The following is a 26,363-nucleotide window of genomic DNA, read 5'->3' on the forward strand; positions in this document are numbered from 1 at the left end:
AACCAATATTGGCAGATTTGACATGTATTGCTTAATCTTTTCAAAAACCTCTTGACAAACTTGATCCCATTGAGCGGTGTTATTCTTCCTGAGTAGCTTAAAGATGGGCTCAGCTTTAGCAGTGAGGTTGGAAATGAATCTCGAGATGTAGTTCAGCTTTTCCAAAAAACTATGCACCTCCCTTTCTGTCTTCGGGGATGGCATTTCTTGAATGGATCGAACCTTGTCTGGATCTACTTCTATTCCCTTTTCACTTACTACGAATCCCAATAGCTTACTTGACCTGGCCCCAAACACACACTTAGCGGGGTTCAATTTCAGTTGATATTTTTTTAGCCTTTCGAATACCTTTTTCAACACTTGTACATGACTTTCTCCCTCTCTGGACTTGATGATCATATCATCCACATACACCTCTACTTCCTTGTGTATCATGTCGTGGAATAATGTGACCATGGCGCGTTGATAGGTAGCTCCAGCATTCTTTAACCCAAATGGCATGACCCGATAATAAAATACCCCCCCCCCACTGGGTGATGAAAGCAGTTTTGTCTTTATCCTCATCATCCATGGGGATTTGGTTATATCCTGATGCTCCATCTATACACGAACATCTCCCCAGTCCGGCAACATTGTCTACCAGCACATCTATATGAGGGAGAGGGAAATCATCCTTCAAGCTCACCTTGTTGAGATCTCTATAATCGACACACACCTTGACTCTTTCGTCCTTCTTCATTACCGGGATAACGTTGGCTATCCATTGAGGGTATTTGACCACTTCCAAGAATCCAGCATCATATTGCCTTTTGATTTCATCCCTAACTTTGAGCAGTATGTCAGGGTTCATTCTTCTTAACTTCTGTTTTACTGGAACCGTCCTAGGAATCAAAGGGATCTTGTGAGTTACTATTTGAGGATCCAATCCAGGCATATCATCATAGCTCCATGAGAATACATCGATGAATTCCTTGAGCAAGCTGACCATACTCTGAAATTCCCCATTATTTACTACTTTAAGTTCCCTCTTTATTTCTTCAGTCCCTAGATTTATGGTGTGTGTTTCGTCCCCACAAGGCACCAGGGAAGGTTCGTCTCCTTCACCCCGTTCTTCTACAGGTTCTCCTTCAAAATCACTTGAAATAATGGCAGTTATGGGAGTTTCAAAATTAACATAAGGAACTTCTGAGTCAATTAAATTATTAGGTGTGAGCCGGTCAATGGTCCTGAAGAAATGAGAGTGGAGTATATTAAAAGAATGGATTTTAAGGAAAAGAGAATTGGATGCAAAATGCGCTATTAATTCATTAATTCATTTATCATAAAAAAAGGGTCCATTTACAACACTACACTTGTCACGATGGACAAAATGATTAAGTGTTGATAACAAAATGTACTTTACTTGAGATTGAGCATAGGAATGTCTTCTGCTGCCCAATTATCTAGCTCTTGCCCCTCAGCATCGGTGAGATCAAGGCTTCAGATAAGGACTCCAGTTGTATGACATCAACGGATGGTTCTTCAGGAGATTCTTCACCTTCCTCTGGATTCTCAATGATAGGTTTGGTGAAAACATCTGTGATTTTTAGAACAACTTTCATTTCCCGACTCTCTAGTCGAACCTTTGATCCCGGAGCGTGTTCCTCATCCAGAATCGCCCATCCATGAGAGCATCTTCCTCATATCCCAGGCCGAAGTGACAGATCTTCTGAATAGCCAGTATGGGTTCAACAATTCCTTGTAATGTGGCACCCAATCCCTTGCCCTTCTCGTATCCACTCTTCAGCATCACCTTTGCAACCATAGCCGTAGCCCCTTCATCCCTCAAGGTAGTTTCTTGTAACTCTAGTGCTTGGAAAGAACTTTCCAAGGACTTTTCAGTTGTTTCCACATAAGGAATTGATTGTGGCTTGGTGATTAACATGGCTTCCTCCCCTCTCACTGTGATGATTTTGCTGCCCATGATGTATTTAATTCTCTGGTGCAGGGTTGAAGGCACAGCGTTTGCCGAGTGGATCCAGGGTCTTCCCAATAGCATGGTGTATGCAGGCTCGATATCCATTACTTGGACAGTGACATTAAAGGTGCATGCCCCGATCTGCAGTGGTAAATCGATGTCCCCGAGTACTTCCCTCTTCATATCATCAAAGGCCCTGATCACCATAGCACTTTGGTGGATGGCTGATGAGTCAACAGGTAGTCTTGCCAAGGTGGCATTAGGCAAGACATTGAGAGCAGAGCCGTTGTCAATCAGAACCTTAGCAACTATGCATCCTTTGCATTTGACTGTCACATGTAGAGCTTTGGTGTGCTTCAAACCAGCCGGATCTATCTCGTCTTCTGAAAAGTAACAAAGCTGGACGCCTGAATTTGACCAACAATTTTCTCAAATTGCCCCAGAGTGATATCGGGGTTCACAAAGGCCTGATCTAGAATCTTCTGCAAGGCTTGGCAATGCACTTCCGAGCTCAGAATCAGCGACAGTAATGAAATCCGAGCAGGTGTCTTTCTCAATTGCTCGACGACGTCATACTCACTCTGCTTCATGATTTGCAACAACAATTCTTCCTCTTCTTTTGGTTCAGCAGGTTCCCCTTTCTCAACTCTCATAGCCCCATCCTCCGTGTTCTCTTGTGGCTCTCCCATTTTTAATTTCCCCTTTTTTTTTCCCTCTCATCATTTCCATAACATCTCCCATTTTGGGTTATAAATTCTACCTCTTTATCTAGTGGGGAGGAGTTAGTGGTCGTGACAGGTTTTGGGTTTGATTGGGGAGTAGCATCGCTGGAGGGTCCAGCGTAAGTCATTTTAAAGTGCTCGTGAGGAGCGAAGCATGGTTTAGGAGGGGTTATGGGTTGAGTATGTGTGTAACTGAGGGTAGAGGCTGAAGTACTACTGGATGCCTCTTGAGTAAAGACTTGAAGATTATAGTTCTAAGGCACTGCATGGGTGTTTGTGACTGGGAGTTGAGGCAGGGTTTGGATGATTGTTATTGGTGGTGGTGGTGTTGGTGTTGATATGCTGGGAGTAGAAAAGGTTAATCTGGGATTGGGGGTGGAGGCATTCCAGCCAAACCTGGCTGTGTTCACTTCGCCCTCTAACCTCAGTCTCCACTGACATCTCAAAGTTTTGAGTGACAGCATCCTCCGGACTTCCTGTTTGAACCCCTCATAATTGCGCAGCTCATGATCAGCTGCTCCTCTATGGTAGGGGCATCCTGTATCACCTTTCGACCCCGGTGTCTGAGGGCAAAGGTAACCTTCCCTTACTGTCATTGCAAAAATTTCCTCAAAATGAGGAATCAGTTGATCTACCTCCAAAGGAGACCTTTCGTCCTCAGAGTCTATCATGTTCACGCCATTCCCCGCACCATAATTCGGCAATGGGTTTGAAGTGACATTGGGGAGAGAACCATTTCCTTCAATCTTTAGCCACACGTTTCTGATGAGGGCTTGTACTCTTCCCCAAAAAGCTCCACAGTTTTCAGTCGAGTGCCCTAGTGCCTCGCCATGATATTCACATCGGGCACTAGCGTCATACCACCTAGCATATGGCGGCTGAATTGAGTCCAAGGGGATAGGCACTATCTGATTTATACCGAGGAGGTATCGGTATATTTCACTGAGTGGAAGGGGGAGAGGAGGATCAGGGTTTCTCTATGGTTTTAAATTGTTTTGGGGAGGAGGTGGTCTTGGTTGAACAGGTTGAGCAGGCAGTCTGGGTTGGTAAGCTGCTTGCGGTGGATATTGTGGGTGAGGGTGAGGATAATTTGGGAAAGGGGGCAGAATGTTTGCTATTGTCGGGCCTTGAGTAGGAGAGTACGATCGAAAATTATTCTGAGAAAATGGAGGTTGGGTTTGTCGGGTGATGGAGTGCACATCACCTTCTTTCTTCTTTACAAAACTGGTGGTCTTCTTTGCAAAATTCTCAGTCGACTCCCGCAGTCTCCCTAACCTGAGGTTAGCTTCAATTCTTTCACTAGCTTGAATGATGTCTGAAAAGCTGTTAGAGGTGTTCCCGATCATCAAATTGAAGTACGGTGCCTTCAATGTCTCAATGAACAGAGAGCAGAGTTCACTGTCAATAACTGGAGGATATACCTCCGCTGCTTTCTCTCTCCATCTCTGGGCATACTCCTTAAAGCCTTCCCTTTCTCTCTGCACTAGATTTTGGAGGTCTCTCCTTGTAGGGGTGACGTCACAGTTGAATTTGTATTGTTTCAGGAAAGCATCGGCCAAATCTTTCCAGGAGTGCAGTTTGCTCCTATCCAGTTGTATGCACAACCTCAAAACTACCCCAGAGAGACTTTCATGAAAGAAGTGGACCAAAAGCCTGTCATCTTCAGTGAGGGCGGACATCTTGGCGATGTAAGTGGCCAAGTGAATGTGGGGGTCTAAATTCCCAGTATATTTGTTGAAGTCTGGAACTTTGAATTTGGGTGGTACCACCACATCTAATACCAATCTCAGTGACGATACATTTACTGAGCCATACATATTCAGTCCCTTTATCGCTCTTAATCCCTCTTCTAGAGTGGATAAATTCTCATTTTCTCTTGCTCTACTTTCTCCTCCTACTGCATGAGCTATTCCCCCAGTTGGGAAATAAGGGGCAGGGTGAACTGGAGGGATTGTTGTGGAAGGGTGCAACTTAGCATTTGAGATAGCTGGATAATAAGGGAAAGGTAAGTCATTATTAGGGAGGGTCGGATTGACAGTGATTATCGAATCCGGGATAGGGGGTTGAAAAGTGAAAGAAGTTGAAGCTTAATGGGAATCAACCATTGTAGGGAGTGGGGGAGGTAGTGGCAAAATTGGTTCTAATACAGGTTTATTTTGGGATATCTCCTTCATCAGTTTCATGAGCTCTGAGACTTGGTCTCTCAATTCAAAAACTTGTCCTTGTAGGTTCTGAACTTGTTCCTGATCTTCCATTATCTTCTTCGTTCGAGACCTTGTTAAATACACTCGTCTTGGTTGAACTGCTTGCTTGGTCAGGCTTGCTTTGCTTGGAGCAATGTTGATTTCCTGTGAGGAGAAATTTTAAATTAGTTTGAAATTCCATTAGAGTTAGGGATCCTAACTGGACAAAGGATACGGTGGCCTATAACCGCCAAAAATGGAGTCTACAGAAGGATAGTTGTGTCAACTTTATTATTGCATCGCTTGATAGTCCGACGGTGAATGACTGGATCAAATGCGTTTCTATGATACTTGTCCATATGGCACATTCATCTTTTCATATAACCCTAGCGAGGATAGTTCTTACGGGAGTTATACTATTCATTCACATTTTGCTAAAAATGGTCCAAAGCAATTCATTAATCAAACAATTCATACATAGCATTCTTTACAATTGTCTAGGCTCAGGGAGACTCTTTAAAATACAATGACATCTTTTGAGGCACTCATAGAATCTTTCTTCTTATCTGGCAGGGTTGAATGTCCTCAAGGCATATTTAGATTCTGGCAATAGCTCTTGTTTCCCTTATGCTATCATTCTTTCTAGCTGGTCAATATTTTCTCTCAGTTCTTGATGAAGGGTTGCTTGCCTTTCTTTTTCCTTTCTTTCTTTAGCACACTCTTTCAAAATATCATTGATAAGCTGTGCCTGCTCCTTTAGTTCAAGCTTCTTCTTTTTGCTTTCTTGTTTATACTCTTCCATGAGTATTTCCTGGTATTCCATTTTCTCTTACAACTTGCCATTTCAAACTCCTGCCTCTCTTATTGCACCTTGGAGGGAGATATTTTCTTTTTCCCATCGTATCTCTTGTTCCTCAAATTCTGCCTTTTCTGTCGTCGCTTCTTTCCTGAGCCTTTTCACCTCCTTTTTCAGGATTTGCTGTTGGTCTTCTAATTGCCTTATCCGTTCTTGTAGTCGTTGGCTTTCAACATTCAAACTCTGCAGAGAGCTGACCAACTGGGCATTAGCTTCTTCTGAGAGAGTTTCCCGATGAGGTACACTCCCCTTAGGTTCTGCTGGTTTGGGACATCCCTGATCTCTGTTTGTTCTCCATTTGAGATAATCTTCCATGGTACTTGGCCCTTTAGGCGACCGTTCCATCATAGTGACGCTCTCCCAGGATTTGCGAAATACTTTCAGTTCTTCCTCCCTGCTGAGTTCATGGTAGAAATGAGCTTGATGGAGTTCTTCAACATTGGGCGCAATTGGGTTGAACTGAACTGCCTCATTACCAAAGCGGGGATGTAACTTGTGTATCCGGTCACTCTGATTAAAGGTACCAAGTGCTTACTCCCTGTACTGAACAAAATAGGCTGACCCACAGTCCATAGCTTCCTCCAGCAATAGTTGTGACTGTTAAAACTTAGAATCTGCTCTTGCCATTGCAGCTCATGCTTTGGACTTATTGTCAGTCTAGCCATTTTTTCAATAAGCGGCTGGTCAAGATACCAAGTTAACCCCCTAGTTTCCAGAGGACATATATGACTGATGATCCAAAGATGTAGCAATTGGGAACAACACTTGATAGATCCCCTGCCCTATCATCGGTAATAGGTAAGAGTCAAAAGGGTCTCTGCAAGGATTGCCGGTATTGGGTTGACATTTTGCTTTTCTACTGCCCAGAACACTTTTGTGACGCTGCAGGTTATAATTCCCAAAGGCCCGGGAAATAAGATCAGGCCGTAAATCCCCAGAGCTAGTGCTATTGAAGCCTGCTCCCATTATTTGTTCTGAATATGTAGATCCAAATGTTTTTTGACGTAAGTCCAATACCATCCACGGGTGGTTCCCTTAATAGTTTGCTTTTCCCTTGCTTCCTCAGCAGTGATTCCCATTATATGTGCAAACCGTTTCCAAGTCTGTCTATGCTCGAGGTGTAATTAGATCCAATTTTGTGTCACATAAGGGATTTCCAGCAGCGCCTGATATTCTTCTATAGTGGGAGTTGTATCTATGTCGTTGAAGGAGAACACCCCATACTTGGGATTCCAAGTCGATAGCATGGCCTTTAACGCCTGAACTTATATTCTGACCCGTATCAAGGTTACAATCCTTCCATACTTTTCCTTGATGTGATCAGGAAATGATTTCCAACTACTGGATAGATCTTCGAGATTGGTCATTCTGATTTCAACCTTACTTGGATCCAATGGAGGTAATAGGCCCGTATCTGCCCCGGTGCCATCAATTTGTGGGGACTCTGAACTATGAAGCGATTTGGACCCTTGTTTAGCATTCTGTTTCAGTCTAGGAACTCTTTCCATTGACTAACTCAAGGATGCCATATTAAAGTTTTTGTTTTACCCTTTACAGACTCCAATTTATAATACCTGTAAAAAAAAAAATTGTTAGCCAAACAACTTCAGGTAATTTTGAATTATACTGCTGGCGTGGTAATATCTATACACCTATCAAAGTAGGAAGGTGTTTAGATCATTCTAACAGTATGATTCAAAATTACCCTTATGTTAAAAAAAATTTAAAAATACAAACAGAGTAAGGTAAAAGTAAGTATGTCCCTTTTTGTCCTAAAATAGGAATAGTCCTAGTACTGGGTAAGTACTATCTAATTGGATAGTTCTATCTTAGGAGGTAGTTCACTACGGCTTTCAGCTAATGTGATAGTTTAGCTCAAGGTCTAATTTTCTAAAAAGCCACAGGTTCCCAAATCGTCCCTATTGTAAATAGTAGAGCCCCATTCCACTACCATGATACTAACGAGAGAATTCCACGGGTATCACGGTAAATGGAATAAGTTCCAATCTGAGCAGAAGCCTTCACGGATACTAACAGGGTAAAACCCATGGGTACCGCTACATGACTCCCTCCTATTTCCTAAAAAGGTAAGAAAGCCCTGGTATAAGGCTGAAGTGCATGAGGACATTGTGTAAGTATTCAGTGTGTGAAGGGACATATTTACCTCTTCCCTTTGTGGGGGGGAGTTTTTTTTTAGACGAAGATTGCTGTGAGAATAAGACAATCAAAATAAGCAAAAATGGTTAGAAGGAATAATAACAATTAATATATCAAGACTTTCAAAGTTCATAAGTTAAGCCCCCTAATTACAGTTTTAATTTATATGAGTATAAAATTAAATATGTTTTTGGACCTCTAAACCAGGGTTAAGGTAAATGAAAAATCCCCAGTGGAGTCGCCAAGCTGTCACAAGGGTTTTTGCGGTCGCTTGGACGAGCTCTCACCGAAGTGGGAAAGGTGAGGAGTCGCCACTTTAATTTTGAGAGAAATTAAAGAAAACCATTTGTAAAGGTAAATTAAGGAGAAACCACTTCGAAAATAGAGATTCTAGGTTCAGGGTCTGTGTACGGGTGGGGAAGGTGTTAGGCACCCCACTTCGTCCCTCAACGAGGGTAAGCAGATTTAACATTATGCTCTTTATAAATTGAAATTGGTAATTTGGGGGTTGGAGTGACGATGTTAATCCTTCATAAGGATAAAAGGAATATTTGATATTTCACTATTCAGGGCTGCTCAAGGACATGAGTACATGAGATGACCCTTAGTGAGTAAGTGTCGAGTAGCAGATTTTGTCTAAGGGTTACTTTATATATTGAAGTTGTGGTGTTTTAATTCACATTTTAGTTAAGAGAATTCGGGTAAGGACTCTTTCCTGATCCCTTGATGTATTAATTTAAGTGGGAAGTTTCAGATAAGAACTCTCCTCCGATCTCCACATATTTTTTTGAAATTTTGGACAAGAATCGGGTAAGAACTCTCTCCCGATCTCTTAAAGTATTCTGTTTAAAGTTTTAAGCGAGGGATCTAGGATAAGAACTCTCCTCTGATCTCCCTATATTTTATTGAAATTTTGGACGAGAATCGGGTAAGAACTCTCGCCCGATCTCTTAAATTATTCTGTTTAAAGTTTTAAGCGAGGGATCTCGGATAAGAACTCTCCTCCGATCTCCCGATATTTTATTGAAATTTTGGATGAGAATCAGGTAAGAACTCTCCCTCGATCTCTTATAGTATTCTGTTTAAAGTTTTAAGTGAGGGATTTCAGATAAGAACTCTTCTCCGATCTCTTTAATATATTGCGTTTAAGAATTAAGCTGAGCTTGGGTAAGAACTCTCTCCCAAGCTCTTAATGTTTGCTAGAATGGCGTTTTGTAAGGACTTTGAGACTAAGAATTCAAGTAAAGGGTCTCTCTTGACCCCTCATTTTTTAAGGGGTGGGGTACCGAAGACACAGGGAGTTCGGGTAAAGCTTTTCCTAGCCTACGGGACCTTATAACTAGATAGTGGATGAAAGATTAAACTCTTTGCCGATCTTCTGTCTGATCATTTTATTAGAACTCTTCGATTAGCAATATCTGATCTCTATTGTCGCTAGCCCGGGGTCTGATCTCATCTTAATTCCCGATCTATAGTACTTTTGCCTAGTTTTGTTTCTAAGGCCCGATCTCATAATTTGTTTATTTAACTTGTTCTTATTTCTGATTTATTTAACCTTTTGCTACACCTATCTTTTGTCATTTTTATTCATTCAGGCCTGAAGCTCTCATGTTAAGATACTTCTACCAATATCTTTTAGATTATCTACAAGTTGTCCACAACCTGAATCCTCCATTCTCAAAGGAAATGAAAACTAAGAGGAGATAAATAGAGTTTATGAATGAATAGACAAAGAAGACTCGGGAAATGACTATTAGCCTAGACAATCTACTTTGGGGTTTTAGTGTGACTGAATATAACAAAAATGTTAAGAATAAAAATGGAGAAAATTAAAGCACGAGTATTCGATAAAATGACAGTTTAGACACTTACCTGTGAGGAGTTGAGGAGACTAATGAGCTAACTCCGGTGTCCACAAATCTTGTAGAGGTGAAAGCTGACGACCAAAAAACTAATACTTACTCGAAGTAGCGGGAACCAGGTCGGAATGAAGTTGAGCTTGGAGAGTAATGTACTGATATTAGAGCGGTGAGAATGGAACTACACAAAGGAAATAGCCTTACAGAGCAATGAACAGGCACTGAAAATGAAAATTTCAGGGTTCAGAACTCCTTCGATGAAGATACTTAAGAAAACTGGTTTCTAAAGTTTCTCAAAAGCTCAGAATGGCAAAGTAGCAAGACTGAATCAAATTTCACAGTCTTTTCACTATAATCACCACCTTTTATCCGTCCCTTCTACAGTATTGCATGCAGGTATTTATAGGGAACGGGTGCTCATCATGGAGGGTCAAGATCTCATCAGGGAAGACGGAGGGTTTAGATTCAAAGGGACACAATCCGATGCCTAAGAATTAAAGAGAATCAAAATGGAGGGTTGGGATTTTATCCAGAATATCCATCCTTTCTGCTTTTAATCCAACGGCTCAAGGTCTTGCCTTACAAGATGGATCTGAAGGCTTGGAATAAAAAGCACTGAACCTATCATTTGCTTTTTGATCCAAGGGCTCCAGGTCCATTCTTACAATTGTGATCATCGGTGGAGATCAAAATGTACAGAACTGCCATAACTGTTTTGGCGTCTGTCAACTAGGTAGGCATTTCTGCAAATGAAGTGTGCGGTGAAGATTTGATCATGCCTGCAACGCTTTAACTAACTCGGCTCTGATTATGAAGAGAGTTATTTGAAAGCTATTCAATCTCTCCGTGCTCTCCGATCTCTATTTCTTCCAATCTCCCTATTATGACCCTCTCCTTTTCCGATCTCTCTAGTATCAAGTCCCTTCTCATTTCCCGATCTCTCCCATTCTGGATCTTTCTTCCTTATCTAACTTGCCTTGGTCAACGCAATTAATTCTTCAGTTACCGATGCATCTGCTTCTGTTTCTGTATGCAATAAATGCCCAGCCCCTATATATATGCACCAATGGGGAAATCCCTTTCACACTTCACTTTTCTCCTTCAGTTTTTTTTCAATACTCTTTTCTCTAATTCAAGCTTCTCCGATAAAAAATTCTGATTATGGCTGCTTTTGATCTTTTCCCGACTGTTTTCTTCACCCTTCGCCTGAAAGTTTATGACCCCGGCGATCGGAGAACTATAAGGACGTCATCTGATGACAGTGATGGAACCGAACTAATTTACCGATCAAGATCGAAAGTGACGAACGTGCCGATCTCAAATCGGTCTACCGATGTAATGGGTGGACTGATCTCGGGCAAGAGGACTGCTAATTTCAATCTTAATATCGGTGACCACCACTTGAAGATCATTTGGCCCCTTACGACATCGGGCATCCCGACTGCAGCTCGGTTCTGGTCGATGACATCGATGATGACTCCGCTCACTATCATGAGAGTCATAGTCATCCTATCTGAGCTGCACATCTATCCAATACCTGTGGCTGGCTTTCTAATCAAACACATCTTTTGATTCAGCCATAAGACTAGGCTTTGACATAGGCCATTACTAGGTAAGATGTAGTGCTGATCTTTAGAGATCACCCAAATGATGTAATCCGGTCTTTAAAGATTCCCCCAATGATGTAATCCGATCTCTTACGATCGCCCAAATGATGTAATCCGATCTTTTGGAAATGAAATGAAATTTTATTTGAAGTTTTTTATTTTATTATTGCATTAGTTATTTTTCCGATCTCTGATATGCATGTCCGATCTGATCCCTGAATGAATCGTCACTGGCTGATCCATGGTTTCTGAGGTTTGTTCGATCCGAAGACCTCGGCTAACCGATTTCATTTATTCAATTTTTATTATGTTTCTAGAACCTTCTTGCGACGTGTCAAGGAAGCGGCTGGTTCCGCTACCCGATGCGTCGCTTAGGACTTAGCGAGCATTTAATGCTCAGATGGGTATAAATAGGGGTGAGGAGCGTCAGTTATTTCCTTATGTCATTTTTAGAACCTCTCTAGCAATCCCAACATTTTCTCTCGTTTTTTCAAGTTTTTCCGGCACCGATCACATTTCGGTAAGGATTCTGATTCTTTTCTCGATTAATTTCTTTTGTTTTCCTGAAAATGAGCAGCACCAAGGGTTAGAGAGCTGCTAGCCCACCTTCTGTTCACTTCTCCTGGACGTCGGATGAAGTTGAGGTGGTTAGGCCAAGTGGACGACCTGAACCTTCTGCAACCTCTGTCCCAGCTCATGGTCGGGTGGCCCAATCCAAACGGGCCTCTACTTCAGGGAAAGAAAATCTTCCCGTGGATGAGTTGTTGTCGGTCCTTCAAGAAACCGATCTGTAGTTCATTAGTCAAGAGTATAACCTCTGAACCAACTCTTTCGAGCTTATTCGATGCCACGGCGATCTCCGAGCCGATCATTTCTTTGAAGAAAATGACGTGATCATGGTGTATGAGGAGCAATTGAAGGCCGAACTTCGGTGTCCCTTGGACGATTTCTTTAAGGCCCTTCTGAAGCTTCATCATGTGAGCGTAGCCTAAGTGCACCCTAATTCATGGCGGATCCTGGTAGCTTTCAGAGGGTTTTGCCGAGCCAAAAAGCTCGAGCCTACAGCAAAGGTTTTCTCTGAGTTGCATAGGCTCACTCGTCGAAAAGACGATGAGTACTAGTTCTTCCAAGCCAAGCCACACTGTGGGCTTTTTACCGACCTCCCCTCTTAGCTGAAGAATTGGAAGAACCGGTTCTTTATATTGAGGAGCAAGATTTTAATGGCTTTGAGGGTTTCCCACATAGTTGGCAATACTTGGTCCTCTCGGTTCCAAAGAAGGCCGCCTTGAATAGAGACGAGGACGCCATGGTAAAGAAATTGAAGGAGCAGGCGGCCACCCATAAGTATTCATGTCTAGATGCCGTAATGGCCGAACTGAAGTGGTGGCTTATGCAGATGATTGCCAATGAAGATTATGAACTACAGCTCTCTGACCTCGGACCCGTGATTGGTATAACCTGAGTCTTTAGCCTCCTGACTTAGGTGATCTCACTAACTTTTCTTTTCGTGCAGGTATGGTTGGAGGCGAAGGCGTGAAGGAGAGTCGCAAGCGAAAGAGAGAGGTCGCCGGAAAGTACGGGAAATGAAGATTGCTGCGGTATCCCAAATGCCAGGGCGAGACTCAGCAAAAGTGCCGGGCTCTTCGTCCCGTCCTTCGGAACAGCCGATCCCAAAGGTGGAGATCGCTCCTTCCCCTCCTCGACAGGAAGAACCGCCACCTCTGCCTATTTCCTCAAGTGCTGAGGGAGGATTTTCTCAACCTGCTGTGAGGACCTTTTCTCGTGGCGGCCAGGTCTTCATTCACTCTCTCGAGAAGAACTGCTTAGTTCGGGGGAACCCTGGTTTAGCCAAGGTTTTGGGTGCCACCATATGCCTCCAGGATGATCGGAATAGGCTGACCCCTGATAGTATTGATAATCTCCTGGCTCAGACGATGAGTTTGAGCATAGAGAGCCTGGTGAATCAACACATAATTAGGGAAAAGGCTCATCTCCTGAGGCAGGAAATTCTGAAGGCGGTCCAGGATGCCGCTTCCGCCCGAGCCCAACTTTCGTTCGCTCAGGACTATATCACTGAGACTGAGGGTCGGATGAAATCCTACGAGGACAGGTTAACCGAACTAGAGTGTGAACTAGAAGAAGCTTCAGCCCTCCGAACTGCCAATGTCACTCGCCTTACCGAAGAGATCAGAGTGAAAGAAGAAAAGGCTATGACGAGGGAAGCTGGTGCTTATGTGAATGCACATGGTGATCTTCTAGCCGAGCTCGAAAGACGTTATCCTAAGGAAAACTTCTTCTAGATGGTGGATCTTGCTCCTAGAGATGAAGAGGGGAGCAAGGAGGAGCCTGAGAGAGAGAGAGAGAGAGAAAATGAGAGAAATGATGATGTACCTGGAGAGCAGGCTAGGGGAGACCTTCCAGCCGAATGACTTGTAAATTTTTACTTTGAAACGAATTGAAGTCCTCTTTTTTGTTCAATTTCTTGATGAGATCGGAAAGCGTCCAAATTGTATGAGTACTTAATTGTTTGAACGTATTAGAACATTAATCTTGAAAGCAACCATTAACTCAAGTATAAGAGATCGGAAAAACATTATACGTGAGCATGAGATCGGACTAAGCCATGTCCAAACCGGGTAAAACTTTAGAACATTGGAATTGGAAAGACTTGATTTGAATTCTTAAGATTGAGATCGTTATTAGACCGGACAAAAATCTTAACTTCATTTTAAGGAATATCTAGGACATTCAAGTGAGAAGCCCAATCATAACATTAGTCAAATGAAGTTCCACAATATTTGTAAAGAGAGATCGGAGGCAAGACTGGATGTTCCAGAGACCCAACATTGATTTGAACCCATCTGATAAGAGATCGGAAAACAATTAACTAAGTGTGGGATTGGTTTATTTCATGGTCGAGCAATTGATGAGTTCGAAAAAGTCATTTGTGATCGAAGGACATCGGCTGAGAGCGGCTTATAAAGTCGATTTTAAAATCCCTTGACTTCGGAAGTCGGCTAAAATATGGTGTCGACACTCACAACTCTACCGCAAATGGTAGAATATTACAATATTTATACTGGTTCATACAATGGGGATGTTGCCCCTGCCCCCCAAGGAGATCAGTGGTGGGCTTAGGGCCTGGGTCTATCAGCCCGTGCCTTCTGCTATCACCACAAATCTCACTTTTTATCTCAATCGGGTCGCAGCACGAAACTTTCAGATCGGGTCACAACTTGGGTTCATAAAAAACATATCTAAAATTCAAGTCACAAAAAATAACAAATAGGTTTTCTTTTTGTGATTAGCTCTAAAAGTACCACACCAAAGGAATAGACATATGATTTATTAGATACCTTTCTAGAATGCTCTAAATCTACATAGCTGAAAAAACACAATCAAAATTTAGGTTGAGAATTTTTTCTTCTAAAAAAAGAAAAAAGAAAATCTCTGTTGGAGAAACACAAAAATTCATGTTTTGCCCTACTTTCATTTTATTTTATTTTTTACTATTCCAAATATAGAACATAATACAAACTCAATTATGGTTGGATTTAAACTTGAAATTGAACAGAAAATCTATGGAGCTAAACTCATTTCAAACCATTCTCTTCAACTAAATTAGATTGAAATCATATTAAAATCATATCAATCTGATGTGATTTAAATTGACATATTTTCCTTTAAAATATTTAAAATTAACTATTAAATAAATCGAATTAGATGAAAGTAAAACCAGGAAAAAAAAGAGACCAAGGCTACCATAATGGCGACTATAAAATAGAATGTAAAGTAGACCTAATCTACATTTAAATTGATCTTTGAAGACTCAAATTTAACTCTCACTCTGTTTCACCTTTGTAATGATAAAAATAACAGAAAAAAAAAAAATTTGCATCTTACGCATCAGTTCCCCTAATCGTTAATACGGAGAACTGCGAAAGTAGTGTCTGGAAGGAACAAGGAAAGTCCAAAATCTGCAACCTAAATAAAATAATCCAAGTAACATCATATATAGAGTTGACTTGTAAATAATGTCTGATTATGAAATGAATGAGCTCACAAAAAATAAAATTATGGCTTTTAGCTCAGAGTCCACCATGGTGAATTTAATCACATAAATGGAATTTTTTTTATATATATTTTATTAAACTATTTTACTTTCAGTTCAAAGTTGTTATTCAGAAGAATATTGTCCGATTTGATATTTTGATGTATAATTTTAAGATTACCTGAAATATATATAGATAATAGTTAAAAATAAAAAGAAAATGCCTATCATGTAACAAACAGTGAATAAATTCAGTGGATCAATAACTCACAATGTTCATGAAGATATTCTAATCTTTTGGCAGAGCCTATCACGATTTTCATTCTTTTTAGCCAATCCAAACTATTGCTTTCTACAATGCCATTCTTATTTGTAAGGTATTTATAGCATATCGTTTTATTTGTGTATAAGAATAAGTTAGGGCAGGAAAACGAACTCACCATGTAAATGAGACCTTAAGGACTTATTGGGAAGATACTCCAATACAATCAGTGCATTGGCTTTTTCAATGCAGTAACCAACCATTGTAACTAGATGTTGGTGACGAACACAGCTAAGGAACTTAATCCCATCCTCAAATCCCTTAGGATAAAAGAGTTTCTTAATGGCACAGATTCCACCATCTAGGCATCCCTTATAGACTTGACCAAAACTACCTTGGCCAAGACTGTAATTGTTGGAGAAATTACCAGTTGCCGTAGATAGTTGTGTATAACTATATCGGATCGGCCCAATACATGTACCTGAGGGCAACGTTTTCAATATATGAAAATTTGTTTAAGGATGATTATTTTGAAAAATCGATGAGGACATTTACTATAAAAAAAACATATTATAATATATGGCCAATTAAAAATACAGAGAAGAAAATTGTTGTCAACATCCATATCTATAGGAGAAATATATTCTTTAAGAGTTCGAACTATCTGCATGGCACAGTAATAGAGTAATTCTCAGTTTTTGAATGCTTTAAGAGACAAATAATACATTATGAGTAATTAAAACATTGACCGAAATGTGCCAATTAATACATGCTCAATTCTATACCTCTTTCATTTGTGGACGGAGCTCTGAAGGTTTATAAACATAATCCGCAGCACAAGTAATCATTCGTTTCATTTCTTCTTTGTTATAATTTTGTAATTTAGGATCAATTACAGATGTGTAATCTCCCCTCAAAGCTTGTGTAACTCGATACAAGTTTGAAGACAAGTTGTATAATATAATATTTTATATTGATAGATACAAATTGTTCTGTTTGGATTTTAGAGACCGTTTATAATATTATGAAGTGATTAACTTCATTGGTTAGGTACTTAATTAGGAGTAATTATACTGTAAAATAGTGATTTTATGTAGGATATTTTATATGAAATGGCAATTCAAATTAGATTGAATATATATATATAGGTGGACCCTTTAAAATTATAATTACCAAGTAATTGCTAGACAAATTTTTTTTTTTTCAAAATTTAGTAATTACTTTTGCTTATATGTAATTTATTTATTTGTTTGTCATTCCATATAGATTTACCAACATGAAATCACTAAATTTTGAAAATAAAAAACATGAAATCACTATAGTAGGATATAATTTTTCCTTAATTAAGTATGAGATGAGCCCTAATCCGCCGTATAGAACAAATCTAATAATAATGATTTATATTACTCAAAACAATTATTTCGGCTTTAATTACAAATATAATAAATTTTAAAATCAATAAATATCTAGCCTGATTTAGTTCAGATTTATTCAATAACATATCTCTCTTGACATAAGTGTTTATTAGTATTTATAAATTGAATGAGTGGATCATGACTTTTTTTTTATTATTTTACATTTAATAGCTAATCAAATAATTATTTTTACTGAACTCTCTAATTTAAATAAATATATAAATAGTTAACATCTAATGATTAATAACAAGTAAAACAGCTAATAATTACTAAACAACTAGCAGTGTCAAATAGACACTCAATAGTTAAAACACATATATATTAATCACCAGGTTTGAGTCTACGCCCCCTCAATCTCTCACTTAAAAAAATTAAAAAATAAATAATAAAATATTTTTTGTAAATTATTCTGATTAATTTAAGTATTTTTAATTAAAAAAAGACTAATTAAATTATGTTCTGATTGATAATTTTTTTTTATATTGAACAAAAAATAACATTGAAAGAGACGTATTTTTAAAGTGATTTTACTTATCCTTATATTAAGATATCAATTAAGTCGGATCGTTTAACCTTTTTCATTGAATTTTTTTCAAATAATTTAGACAGAATGATTATATTAAAGATGAAATAAAAAGTTTATGAATTAAATAATATAATTATTTAACAGGATTGATAGGAAGCCAAGCCAACAAGCATAGATAATAAGCCTATATCCGAGCTAACAGATTCAAGCCTCTTTTAATAAGCCTATAGGCGCTGCACTTTTCTTGTGCATTTCTAATGCAAATAAAAAACTAATTAATTATGGGCTTTGGACTCCCAGACCTCTAAGCTTTGCTAGCTGGGCTTGGTTTATGAGCCCATTTTGATGAACCCTATCTTCCTCGGCGAGACTGATCGGAATAGCTTTATATCTCTATTATATCATCATACACATGAAAGCTTACTATTTTGTAATTAAAATTTTATTGAAATTAAAATCAGAAAAAAATATAGCATGGGCACATCCATCTAAACCCAAGGTCAATATCACTCTAAAATCAGAAAAAAACATAGCTGAAATATGTCTCTAATTATAAAAGAAACATGATTCAAATCAGAACTATAAAACCTAAAATTGAAGCAACTCGAAATCATTTTTCTCTATATTGAAATATTTAATTAATAAATATGGACTGTCAAGATTTAAACTCTATACATTTTGATATGCGATACTTTGATATCATATTAAGAAATCATTCAATTTAAAAATTTAAATTGATTTAAGAATAATTTTATATATTTAATATAAAAACCCTTACTAGTTAAAAATACAAGGGAAGCACAAATTCCTTAAATTCACAATGCTGTTATTAAATGCATACTGAAAACTCAGAGGCAAAACCATTCTCTTGTTCATCCACTTAATAACTACACTTAAATAATCTTACTTAATAAGGATAATTATAATGATAAATTGTTTCATAAGTGAACTCGTTCGGAGTGCCACCTTGAGACCACTTAATGCTAGTATACAGAGTTCCTGGCATGTCAACGGGGAAACCATTATTAGTTGCCGTTGTGGGATAAGAAAACATATGCGGGTTGTGAACTTGAGACGTCCAAATGCCGTTGTTGGAGAAACCATGATTAGTTGCGGTTGCCCATTGTTGATTGGGAAATTGCCCTGGCATAATGATATTGTTGGTTTCTGGAATGATAGCAGACTTGGATACCGTAGGTTGGAGGTTGTGGACATGCCTTGCAATGGTCAGCTGCAGTTGCTCCTTGTTGGCACCCACAACCTTGCCAACTATTTTTCCTTCTTTCAAGAGCAAAAAAGTTGGCAATACCTCAACTGCCCAATCAAAGGCAACAGACCTCAATTCATCCACATCCACCATCAAGAATGTGACATTGGGCATATTCTTGGCCAACTCTGCCAGAATTGGACTCATGAAAACAGAAGGCGGGCACCAGGAAGCAGTAAAATCCACCACGGTCAGTTGCTTGCTCTTCTGTGCCTTCTCAAGCAGCTCGGTCCAAGCCTGTACGGTGTGGCAGGCAGTCACTTGTCCCTCTTCGGCCATTTTCTCTGTTTTTGCTAAGAAAAGTCGAGATTGATACCAGGGGGCAGGGAAATAACAAAGGAACATTTAATGATTACGGTCCAAATTAAATAATAAATTTCTAATTCCACATTAAAATACATTTATATGTTTGCTGTGTAACTATTTTATAAGAGAAGACTAATCAGTAAATTATACATATGGTGGTGGCCCAATGGTTTATGTTACTTAAATTATTACTCTATTAAATTTATATGGCTTACCAAAAAAATAATATTAATAAACTAATAAATAAACTATCTTTTTCTACTAAAAAAATATCATTTTAAAAAAGAAAAATATAGCAATTATCAAAAAAAAAGTCATAATTTAGGATAAGTGAAAATAAAAATAAATTTATTTTTATGAAATAAAGAGATTATCATAATTTAATAAATCATAACTAAATGTGAAAATTATTACTGTATTAATTATCATAATCAGTAATACTTTGAAATAATAAAATTAAAATCAATGTCCTTTATGTATGGGTTAAAAAAGCCTCTAAGACTTATAAACTTAATAAATTGATTTACGTAAGAAAAATTCAATTCTTATATAATTTTACTTATATCAAGATAATTTAATTAAAACTCAGTAATTACCTTTTAATTTTTTAATAAAAAAAATAATAAAAAATTATATCATAGTATCTGTAAGAAATGTACCATTAGTACTTTGTAGGAATTGGTTGTGGACATGCCTTGCAATGGTCAGCTGCAGTTGCTCTTTGTTGGCACCCACAACCTTGCCAACTATTTTTCCTTCTTTCAATAACAAAAAAGTTGGCAATGCCTCAACTGCCCAATCAAAGGCAACAGACCTCAATTCATCCACATCCACCATCAAGAATGTGACATTGGGCATATTCTTGGCCAACTCTGCCAGAATTGGACTCATGAAAACAGAAGGCGGGCACCAGGAAGCAGTAAAATCCACCACGATCAGTTGCTTGCTCTTCTGTGCCTTCTCGACCTGCTCGGTCCAATCCTGTACGGTGTGGCAGGCAATCACTTGTCCCTCTTTGGCCATTTTCTCTGTTTTTGTTAAGAAAAGTCGAGATTGATACCAGGGGGCAGGGAAATAACAAAGGAACATTTAGTGATTACTGTCGAAATTAAATAATAATTTTCTAATTCCACATTAAAATACATTTATATGTTTACTGTGTAACTCTTTTATAAGAGAAGACTAATCAGTAAATTATACATATGGTGGTGCCCAATGGCTTATGTTACTTAAATTATTACTCTATTAAATTTTTATGGCTTATAAAAAAAAGAATATTAATAAACTAATAAATAAACTATCTTTTTCTACTAAAAAAATATCATTTTAAAAAAGAAAAATATAGCAATTATAAAAAAAAAAGTCATAATTTAGGATAAGTGAGAATAAAAATAAATTTATTTTTATGAAATGAAGAGAGTATCATAATTTAATAAATCACAACTAAATGTGAAAATTATTAATGTATTAATTTTCATAATTAGTAATACTTTGAAATAATAAAATTGGAAAAAGCCTGAAAGACTCATATACTTAATAAATGATTCGACTATATATTTTATATTTTGAGTTCATAATAAATTAATTTACATGAAAAAAAAAATTCAATTCTTATATAGCCTTACTTGTACCAGGACAATTTAATTAAAATTCAATAACCGCCTTTTTAGTTTTTCAGTAAAGAAAATAATAAAAATTTTACATCTTACTTTTCATAAGAAATGTACCATTAGTACTTTGTAGGAATTGATTGTCATTCTCATTCCATATGTCCTTGAGAGGAATACTTCCTTGAAGAACTCCAACTATCTGTATGGCAAAGAAAATCTTAAAAGCTTAGACATCAACTCTGTAATCTCTGATTCATTAATGTTTTGACATACTAGTAGCAAATGGCCAGAGTCTATAATGTATTGATTAATAACATATAGTATATATATGGTTGAATTTATACCTTTTTTATTTGTGGGCGAAACTTTAAAGGTTTATATACACAAGCAGCAGCACAACAAATCATCCGCTCCATTTCTCTTTGTTTGAAATTGCTTTGCAATTTAGAATCAAAAAGAGCCGTGTAATCTCCATTAATCAAAGCTGGTTTTATTAGGGTGCTTGCCTGAAAATTGATTTAAAAAAAAAAAAGTTTTCGTTACTCTTTTTTTCCAATGAAACTCAAGCTAGCACATTTGTAAATGTATGCTCATCTTAAGAACTAACTAGCTGCTAAAATAATTGATCAAAATCGATCTAGCTTGTAGAATTTTGTTGACACTAATGATTAGATACTTTTTCTTTATTTCTTCTTCATTAAATTCATTATTGTCTATGTTTTTTGCTTTTATATGATAGGTTTTAACACATGACCAAAATCTAAAACTAAAGATATCATATTAGAGACAAGTGTCATACCCAATCAACAATATTAACACATTTATCCTTAGCTTTTCTCCCAGTAATCAGTTCTAAAAGCACAATACCAAAAGCATAAATATCTGATTTTTTAGATATTTGTTTATGTTCTTCTGGATCTGCATAACTGCAATGAGAAATCAAGTTAAAAATTTAAAAAATAAAAGTTTACATGAAGAAATTTCATAAACAGAAAAAAAAAAAAATCTTACGCATCAGTTCTGCCGTATCTATAAAACATGATAAGTCCGAAATTCACAACCTGAACAAAAATTATCTTAAGTAGATTAGTAAATTGTTGTGGCATATGAAATTAATGAAGTTGTGATCACCATTTTCTAATATCTTTTTAGAATAAAATTTTGACATTTCAGTTAGGTTTCCACTAAATATATAAACAAATTATTTTACCTTTGGCTTAAAATTGTTGTCAAGAAGAATATTATTTGTCATGATATCCCCATGTATGATTTTAACTGTACATAGAAAAAGAGCAGAAAACTTTTATAGGAAATTAATCAATAACATAAAAACTAAAAAGAAAAAAATGAAAGCTATGAAGCCTAGTTAGAAATGATTATCTTCAATTATGCACTCACAACCTTCATGGAGATATTCCAACCCTTTTGCAGAGTCTATAGCGATTTTCATTCTCTTTGACCATGCCAATGTCTCCTTTCCTACAATGTCATTTCTTATTCTTATTCGTAAGATCTTAACATTATAGCTTATAAAAAAAAAAAAAAAAAATCTTAACATCATATTTTTCTAATTATATATGCGCAAATACTTAAATATTTGAATATATATCTCAGGGCGCAATAAAAATGACTCACCATGTAAATGAGATTTCAATGAGTTACTGGGGAAAAACTCTAAAACAAGAAATCTATTGGGTCCTTCAATGCAGTACCCAACCAGCTTAACAAGACTTGGGTGGCTCACACTGCCAATAACCTTAATCACCTGCTCCAATTCTTCTTTTTGTTGTTCATCTAGAAGATTTTTAAGCTTCCTTACGGCAACATCTTTGCCATCTAGGGATCCCTTATAAACTAGACCCAAACCACCCTCACCAAGAAATTGGGAGAAACCTTGAGTTGCCCGTTCAAGTTGTTGATAAGTAAATATCCTTGGCTTACAAACTTGAAACCCCACAGTGTCGTCATCATCAATTTCTGAAATGATAGGAAGCTTTTGCACCATAGGCTGGAGGAGGTTGTCAATAGAGTTAGGAGGAATATATCCTTCGAGAGCTAGAACTATCTGCGTCACATAGCAATAGTAAAAAAGTTACACAGCATTCTGGATTTTTCCAGTCTAATAAAATTATGGCTTATAATAATTAAATAAAAAAAGTTATGCGTAAACTATGTAACCTCTCAGTTTTTGAATGCTTTTTACAGACAAATGTAGCCAATTTTATACCTCTTTCATTCTCGGACGATAGTTTGAAGATTTATAAACACAGTGTGCAGCACAAGATATCATCCTTTGCATCTCTTCTTCATTATAACTTTGTAATTTGGAATCAATAAAAGTTGTATATTGTCCATCCGCAGCTTGTGTAATTTGATCCCTTGCCTAAATAAAAAAATAAATATATATATTAATTAATTAATTATTGTCGAACGTTTTTATACTAATAGAATTTCTATTATTGGCTTATGTTAATTATATAAAAATATATTTTTTATTTATCAATTTAAAGATATTGAAATCATTTTTCTTTTATAAAATATTATAAATTTTACATTATACTATCATATTCATATATTAGCTTCATACCCAATCAACGATATTAATGCCTTCATATATAGGTTCTCGACCAGTGATTAGCTCAAGAAGCACCACACCAAAAGAATAAATATCTGACTTATCAGAAAATTTTTTTGTTGCTCAGGATCCATGTAACTGCAATTAGAGAAGCACAATGAAAATCACGTTAAGAAAATTTTTTCAAACTGAAATCTGACTTTTTCTCAATTTTATTTTCTTCTATTTTTTATTATCATTCTAGACTATAATAGCAATGTAAAGTAATGAAGAAAAAAAATATGTATCTTACACTTTAGTTCCCTCATTGTTCGATTTGGAAAGGTGAGTAACATTATCTGGGAAATATAAGGCAAGTCCAAAATCTGTAATCTACACAAAATAATCCAAGTACATCAGTAGGTTTATTGCGCCATGTATAATTTAATATCAGAGACAACCAAATATGAAATTAACGAGAGGACATAATTTTCCCAACATCATATGAAAAAAAAAAGGGAATTAAATCACTGTTACACTATGCTGACTTTAATCATATAGATGGAATTTTTTAATTGTTAGTAAATTAATCCACCTTTGGTTTGAAGTTGTTATCCATAAGAATATTATCTGGTTTGATATCTAAATGTATGATTCTCGGATCACCTGAAAATGTATATATATAGTCAGCTAGCATAGAAAAACTTTGAAAGGAAATATATTAATAATACACAAAAAAAAAAAAAAGCTAAAAGGCCTAGCATTTAGCAAGCAGTAAATAACAGATGGAATACTCACAAGATTCATGCAAATATTCCAATCCTTTTGCTACGCCTTTGGCAATTTGCATTCTTTTTTGCCAGTCCAAAAACTCTTCATGTAAATTATATTTCAAGGACTTTTTTGGAAAATACTCTAAAACGAGCAATGCATTGTTTGCTTCAATGCAGTAGCCAACTAGGTGAGCAACATTTGGATGTCGTACTCTGTTAGCGATCTTAATCTCCAGCATCATTTTTTGTTTCGTCTTTTCATCATCCGGAAGACATCTAAGTTTCTTAATAGCACGGGTTTTGCCATCTAATGATCCCCAAAAGACTTGACCATAACCGCCCTCGCCAAGAAAGTACCTATTGGAGAAATGACCAGTTGCATTTGCTAGTTCTTCATAGCTATATTGCGTTGGCCCAATTTTACTGGTCGTTTCTCCCGAGCTGGAAGCCATCAAAAGTTGCAGAGTCGCTAAAGCTATGCAACCACGCTCGCTCCAACAAAAGTGGGTGACAGTATCGCGGCCAGGGAGGTTTCTTATATAGATCTTCCATGTGTGAACGATTTGAGCGTTGAAGTCGTAGCGCGTGGGACATGATCCACTCTATTGTCGTTTCCCTTATTGTCGAGTTGGGTTCATTAGGTGAGGACCATCTAATTAATCAGACAAAAGCATGTTGAATTGTAGATTTTTTTTTTTTTTTTTTTATCAAGGAATTGTTGATTATATACTGAGCCTTCTAGAATTAATATTATGTTCCCATTACAAAATTTTATAATATGTAGACCTACACCCGAAAAAACAAATAAATAAAACTTAAAAAAAAGTAAAATAAAATAAATAAAGACCTCGACCAAGACCATAAATAAATAAATTGTTACAATAATTTTTTATAATTAAAGTACAGCTTATAGATTAGATGGAGAGACTAATTTCAGCAATTGACCTAGTCCAAATTGTCTTAGTTCTACACAAATGTAAATAATAGTCAAAGAAAACTTAAAATATGATTATATGGAAAGTATGTTTGACACAAAAATGTGTACACGAATGTGATATGTTGAACCAACAGGTCACTATGAATGGTAAAAAAAAAAAATTATGTGTAGACTTAGTACAATAAATTAGAAGATCCCAGTAAACATGTTAAAATTTTGGATAATTGAATGATTGAAAATTCAATTACTCTAAGGCCAAACCAAATCTAGATAATTAAAGCATGAGCCACGGGTGACCGAAGATGCACTGGACAAAAAAATTAATTAGCCATCAAGTGATATCCATTTCTTCTTTACTTTTTTTTTTAAATATATACATTTTTCTTTTCTTTTTTTCTTTTACATAGCTAGGATAGGGTCCTAAGGATATAGAATTGCTAAAAAGTATTACAGAAATATCGCTTTTATCTGTGTAAATTGCAGAAGCAATTAAACCTGGAAATTGCTTTTGACTGGATAATTTTTTTCAGACTCACCTTCAAGAGACTCCACCATACTCAATACTCATGCAGCATGTGGCACAAAGGGGTTTTAAATGGTAACTATGGATTTTCAGGCAACAGCTTCCACCATTTAGCTACCCAAAAGCTAACGTCTTTAACTACGGATGATTCTGGATACTTAGAATCTCATGAGTTCTCAGACTGAATTTAATTATTCTAGTCCCTTTTCATAATTAGAAGTAAACTTTGCAGCACTGTTCTACTTTGCAATTTTTTCATTCAAGGAATGATGAAATAGAAGCGCAAAGATGATCAAGGTAAGCGTAGGGATGATGAAGATAAGCAAAATTCTGCTTTCTTATTTTTGCTCAGTCTCATGCTGCTGGTTATGATTTGTCTAGGCAAATTACCAAAAGGGTGTGATAAGCACCCAAATGAACATTGCCTAAGGATGCAGACCTCTAATGGAACCCAATGATTATCAACACCAAAACAAGTTTTCTTTGAACAAAATAAGATGCAATCTCTATGGAAAAAGAAGCACCAGAATACATATTTCAAAGAGGAACAGATCAAGTGTTAACACAATAACCCAACTTGTGGGAGATTACATTGATCATCAAGTAAAATAGGCAAGTGATCAAGTTGTCTAAGTTCTAGTTCTTCCAGAAACTAGCAAGAAAGAAGACTCAAACTCTCTTTAAGGGAGGCTCTCATGTACAGCAGCAATGAAAAACTGAAGGAAGAATATGGTATTCTCTTCCTTATAAACCTAGGGTTACAGAAACACAAGCTAAATTTGTTAAGACAAAAATTAC

At 37.0% G+C, this 26,363-nt stretch overlaps 3 protein-coding genes across 4 annotated transcripts; all 3 read right to left on the reverse strand.

The window, feature by feature from the left end:
* Window positions 1-15,256: 15,256 nt before the first annotated feature.
* LOC110664144 (proline-rich receptor-like protein kinase PERK15) lies at window positions 15,257-16,511 on the reverse strand. The gene is made up of 6 exons (XM_058148072.1): window positions 16,440-16,511; window positions 16,252-16,318; window positions 15,833-16,135; window positions 15,664-15,744; window positions 15,503-15,573; window positions 15,257-15,325 (listed from the first exon to the last, which is right to left on the reverse strand). The coding sequence occupies exons 1-6, from the start codon at window positions 16,509-16,511 to the stop codon at window positions 15,257-15,259; spliced, it is 663 nt and encodes a 220-aa protein (XP_058004055.1).
* A 1,889-nt stretch (window positions 16,512-18,400) lies between these two features.
* On the reverse strand, window positions 18,401-23,915 carry LOC131168912 (uncharacterized). 2 transcript variants are annotated; one of them, XM_058148979.1, is made up of 11 exons: window positions 23,646-23,915; window positions 23,006-23,161; window positions 22,414-22,843; window positions 22,180-22,257; window positions 21,989-22,053; window positions 21,790-21,839; window positions 21,578-21,704; window positions 21,123-21,284; window positions 20,878-20,977; window positions 19,828-20,196; window positions 18,401-19,155 (listed from the first exon to the last, which is right to left on the reverse strand). In XM_058148979.1, the coding sequence occupies exons 2-11, from the start codon at window positions 23,075-23,077 to the stop codon at window positions 18,503-18,505; spliced, it is 2,106 nt and encodes a 701-aa protein (XP_058004962.1). In that variant the 5' UTR covers window positions 23,078-23,161; window positions 23,646-23,915; the 3' UTR covers window positions 18,401-18,502. The 2 variants fall into 2 exon arrangements, with proteins under 2 accessions (XP_058004962.1, XP_058004961.1); XM_058148978.1 differs by lacking the exon at window positions 23,646-23,915 and adding an exon at window positions 23,366-23,503.
* On the reverse strand, window positions 23,413-24,557 carry LOC110664111 (proline-rich receptor-like protein kinase PERK15). Its single transcript, XM_021823651.2, has 4 exons — window positions 24,131-24,557; window positions 23,928-23,998; window positions 23,646-23,725; window positions 23,413-23,491 (listed from the first exon to the last, which is right to left on the reverse strand). The coding sequence occupies exons 1-4, from the start codon at window positions 24,555-24,557 to the stop codon at window positions 23,413-23,415; spliced, it is 657 nt and encodes a 218-aa protein (XP_021679343.2).
* Between the last annotated feature and the right edge of the window lie 1,806 nt (window positions 24,558-26,363).

The sequence above is a fragment of the Hevea brasiliensis genome, chromosome 6 (assembly GCF_030052815.1).
Source record: "Hevea brasiliensis isolate MT/VB/25A 57/8 chromosome 6, ASM3005281v1, whole genome shotgun sequence".
Lineage (NCBI taxonomy): Eukaryota > Viridiplantae > Streptophyta > Magnoliopsida > Malpighiales > Euphorbiaceae > Hevea > Hevea brasiliensis.